Here is a 4,736-nt window from a genome sequence, read left to right as displayed (position 1 = left end):
CGCTATTACTTTGAAAAAAAAGTTCCAACTTTCAAAAAAAAATTAAATCACATTAAAAAAACATTTTTTTTAAAAAAAAGTCAAATGGTGAAAACTTGTGTAAAAGTACCATGGATATCTATAAAAATTTGAGAAAATAAGACGGTTGAAAACTTTCAAAATACTCTAATTCAAATCATTTTTTGAAGATTTTGGAAAATTACAGCTTTTTTTAAAAAAATTAAATTTTCGGTACGACAAGTTCCAGCTATTTGCCTTAAGGCACGATGCCATCATGCACCACTAGTTTTTATGCTTCAAATTTCTTTGCCAAAAACTAATCAGCACGTTTCTCCATCAATAGGAATCGAATGCTTTGGAATCATTCTAATTGGATAAAAAAATTGTATCCACACGTACATACACACTTTGCTCAGTTAAAAGATAAGTATAAAATCAAGATAAGAATGAAGACATTCTAGATCCTACCCCCACGAAGTAATGCCTAACTGCGATTTCCGTGGGACAAGAATATTTCGTGGAAAATTATACCAGCGCGGTATTGAGTCCGACATACTCAGACGAAAGACCTAGTCTGGGATGCATAAATGCATTTCCTTCTTCTTCCTTCCTTCCTTCCAAAAAAAAAACACACACACGCACATACACATACCTCATATATACATTTTTTCTAAGGTATGCCAAAATGTTCAGAAACGTAAAGATATATAAAAATTTTCATTTTCGATTTTTTGGGGATTACTGTAACTCATCCTATGGAATGTTTGGAACAACTATTATGTGGACAAAGTACATTGCACGTCTCTGGACTTACCTGACAAAGTGTCCAGCAGATATAACAAATAATATAACATTTATTGTAATGAATTTATATTTGTTTACAATCTTCAGGAAAGCTTGAATAAAATTAATACATATAATTCATTAATAGTTATTTATGTACAACACCTTAACCTTACACTTCCATTATCTACGCACAACACAAACACATAGTGTAAAAATGTATTTTTAAATATTGCATACGATTTGCATTTAGTGAAACAAATTAATATATTAACGCACGGATATAATAAATTCATGATATCACTTTAGTTTTAAACTATTAAAATATGTATATTTATTTACAACTTGAAAGTTTTTTAAAATCAACGAACTTAACCTCAATCTCTCAAACGTCACTTTGTCATCTGTCAGTTTATCTTTGCTCTGAAGTTAGACACAGGCGTAATTTTATTTGTTCCGATCACCTTCATAAAGTATTTCGTCATACTGTCAATACAAAATCATAAAATCATTAAATAAACCTTAATATATTTAGTGATAAATCAAACAAATCGATTATGATGAATTGCACAGTGAAATCATTAATTGCGCCCTTGAGGTCGTACCGAAAACATGTCGTGAGGTCTATATGCGCCACTAGTGTGAGGAGGGATTCTTATAAAATTCAAGATATGAAAGATTTTGAAGATAAAGTCAAGAATAGCAAAGAGCCTGTGATTGTCGATTTCTTTGCAACGTGAGTAATAATGGTTAAACTAATATTTTATTAAAATACTTGGAATTTAAGGTTATTGATTTTGGTATAAGATAACAAATTGATATTTTTAATTTATTGCCAAAGATTAAATCAAAAGACTAATTGAGTTTACAGTGGTACATCGACATAGAAGTGTTTCTAGATACTATTAAATTTATTAAAGATATAAATTTCATTTCTCCATCTGCCAAAAAAATTATTACCTATCTATTATTATCCAGTTGGTGTAATCCCTGCCGCATGTTAACACCAAGACTAGAAACAGTCATTGAAGAAACCAAAGGAAAAGTATCATTAGCTAAAGTTGATATCGATGAAAACACAGACTTAGCTCTGGACTACGATGTAGCATCTGTACCAGTGCTCTTGGCTATTAAAAATGGAAAGGTCGAGAAGAGGCTAGTCGGTCTACAAGACAGTGATGTTCTGAGAAAATGGGTTCAAGATGTGATGGACGAGAAACAATAAGTTAATTGTTTGTAGACATATTTTACTGTACAATAATTGTTGTAAAGAAATAATAAATGCTTTGTTGTTGATTTTATTGTAGAATAAATATATCTATTCTTGCAATATTTGTTGTTTAACTGTAAAGGAAGGATTTATATGAGTTTCCAACAAAAATGTGCACTTACTTAGTTAACACCTAATTTACTTCTTCATTGGCCATACCATCTAATAAAATTTCTTTCCTACTTTTCCTATACCACAAAAAATTAAATCAAACAAACATTTACTCGTTACTTTAATTTTATTACAATTACAATTCTACTCCTGCAAGCTCTGCAACATTTTCCTAGCTCGCTTATATTTATTCTTACACGGTTTAGGTGTATTAAACTCTACACCATCTTTCTCAGCTTGCTCTTTTTGCTCAGTCCAATCAGACATTTCTTGAACAACTTTTGTACTTTGTTCAATAATCGTACTTCTAACTTTACCTTGAGATCCAGAAAAATATTCTATAACAACATCCCACAAATTATCTGGAATCTTGTCGCTGTCGAATAGATTGTCTGTCAGCCAAACCTGTCGGACTTTCTGGAATTTCCAGTTGGTTTTGTTGTTTTTCCAAGTGTCAAGGTACTCCCATGCTTTTTCGATGAGCTCGTTTGTGGATTTTTCTCGCTGCTCCTTTTGAGTTTTTTCTAGTTTTTCTCTTTTGAGTTGTCTTTTGGATATGACGTTTTTTTTGTTTTCGGGTTTTTTTAGTTCTTGGATGTCGTTTGGGGTTAATTGATAACCCACAGGGGCTTCTTGTATGTTAGAATCTTCTTCTACTGTTTCGTTGTCGACATCATTTTTTATTTTATTTCTCTTTTCTTTTTTCTTAATTTTGTCTCCAGATTGGATTAATATCGACTTTGGCTTTGGGGGTCTTTTTTGACCTGATTTTTTAACCTTTTTGACTTTTTTTGTAGTATCAACTTGGTCCTTAAATTTTACTTGTTTTGTCATATTTACAAATTTTATATACTTAAAGCACTAAATCTACAACAATAAGATTCAAATAAATACAATATTATTTAATAATAGCGTCACATTAAATCATAATTTAATAATTACAATTACTTCTTTACTTCTTATACTAAACAAAAAAATAAATAATATTTGACGTTTGTATCAATCCACGTGCTTTTTTATTTTCCGTTCATAAGTGTTGCCAGCGTTGAAGGAAAATAAATTAATGGCGGTATTTTCAAAAAACAAAGTTGAATAATGAAAAATTATTTACATTTCATTATTTTTAAACAATGATTATAATTATAAAGTTAATCTGGTAATCAATATACTAATATTAAAACTGAGTACAAAACACGATATGGAATGTATCAATTTTATTCTAATAATTATCATACATAATTATGATTTTAGTTAGAATAAAAATATCACTTATGACGTACTGGCATAATTAAATCTTAAATTAAATAATGATTAGTAAATTATTAAAAAGATGAATTTATATAGTGCAAAAATTACATTGGGCAAGATTTGAAATGTAATAAAATATGATGTAGAAAAGTTTAAAAAATTACACTAGAATTATTATGACTTTGATTTTAGCGAATAAGAAACTTGCATGAATATAAATGTCTTCTTAAGCAGATAATTAATTTTCTTATAAGCAGATAATTAATTAAAGCATCATAATATCATCGATATGTTTAAAAGTAATATAAATTTAATAAATAATACAGTCAGATAACTTATAATCACATTAACTAAACTTAATTATCACAATCACCTAAAATAATTAGTATTAAAGTATTTGGTCAAATTTACAAAAAAATTATGATTACTTTAATTAATAATTTGATCAATTAAACATTAAACAAAATTATTTCTGATAAAAGCCTTCTTATCATTTTGTTGAATAAAATATTAATTTGTGCTCTTGACTATGATAAATTAAATAAATAAACACAGATAATTTTTATATTCTTTCTTTTAGGTCTTTATAAAGAAATATTTGTAACAGTTCGAAAAAATTATAAAATATAATGGAAAAAAAAAACTAGAAAAATTAGTGATATAAAACAGTTTCAAAATTCTTTTTCGAGTTCCTTACTGTGAATATTGTTGATTTATTTTAATTATAGTATTTTGATCGATAATATATTTATATATATATATATATATATATATATATAATTCAAACTATTTAATTTACTGCTACAAATTCTACAAATTTTCTCATTAATAACAAACCAAGTATTGAAAAGCTACCGTTTTCCTACATTAAATGCAATTGTTAGAATTATTGTTTTACGAATTGTGTGAAGTCTTTGCATTTATAAACTAACATGAATATTATTGTAATTTGTTCTAATATTATTACTTGTGTGAAATACTAACATGTGGATATAAACTTGGCCGGTACTCGATATCTATAAAATTTTGTCTATCTAATAAAGGACATATTTAGTTTCAAAAATTAGAAATGTGTATAAATGACTTATGTAAAGTTTGTTTGGTTTTAACAAGTTAATCGCCGTGTCAGTCATATGTGTCTCACACTAAAAAGTTCTACACGAGCTATGCCAGACATATATATGCAATGGAGAAAAAAAGTTTTAATATTGGGCCATGTCAGTCATATATGAGTGACATAAAAAATAGTGTTCTGGCAAACAAAAAATCTTTGATACATTAAGTTTCCTTGAACTAAATCATCTAACAAAGTTACCATGGCCCA

The 4,736-nt window shown here is 27.9% G+C and overlaps 2 protein-coding genes across 2 annotated transcripts; one reads left to right on the top strand and one right to left on the bottom strand.

Moving 5' to 3' along the window:
• Window positions 1-1,240: 1,240 nt before the first annotated feature.
• LOC113384472 (thioredoxin, mitochondrial) lies at window positions 1,241-2,023 on the top strand. The gene is made up of 2 exons (XM_026622190.1): window positions 1,241-1,519; window positions 1,762-2,023. Exons 1-2 carry the CDS (start codon window positions 1,341-1,343, stop codon window positions 2,006-2,008), a joined length of 426 nt encoding a protein of 141 aa, XP_026477975.1. The 5' UTR covers window positions 1,241-1,340; the 3' UTR covers window positions 2,009-2,023.
• Window positions 2,024-2,272: 249 nt separating this feature from the next.
• LOC113384471 (uncharacterized protein C7orf50 homolog) lies at window positions 2,273-3,144 on the bottom strand. The gene has a single exon (XM_026622189.1). It carries the CDS (start codon window positions 2,996-2,998, stop codon window positions 2,309-2,311), a length of 690 nt encoding a protein of 229 aa, XP_026477974.1. The 5' UTR covers window positions 2,999-3,144; the 3' UTR covers window positions 2,273-2,308.
• Window positions 3,145-4,736: the final 1,592 nt, after the last annotated feature.

This window comes from Ctenocephalides felis, unplaced genomic scaffold (genome assembly GCF_003426905.1).
Source record: "Ctenocephalides felis isolate EL2017-DRISC unplaced genomic scaffold, ASM342690v1 CF-g0.4_SCAFFOLD_03571, whole genome shotgun sequence".
Classification (NCBI taxonomy): domain Eukaryota; kingdom Metazoa; phylum Arthropoda; class Insecta; order Siphonaptera; family Pulicidae; genus Ctenocephalides; species Ctenocephalides felis.
Note: the sequence above shows the minus strand (reverse complement) of the source record. Positions and strands in the feature narration are given on the sequence as shown.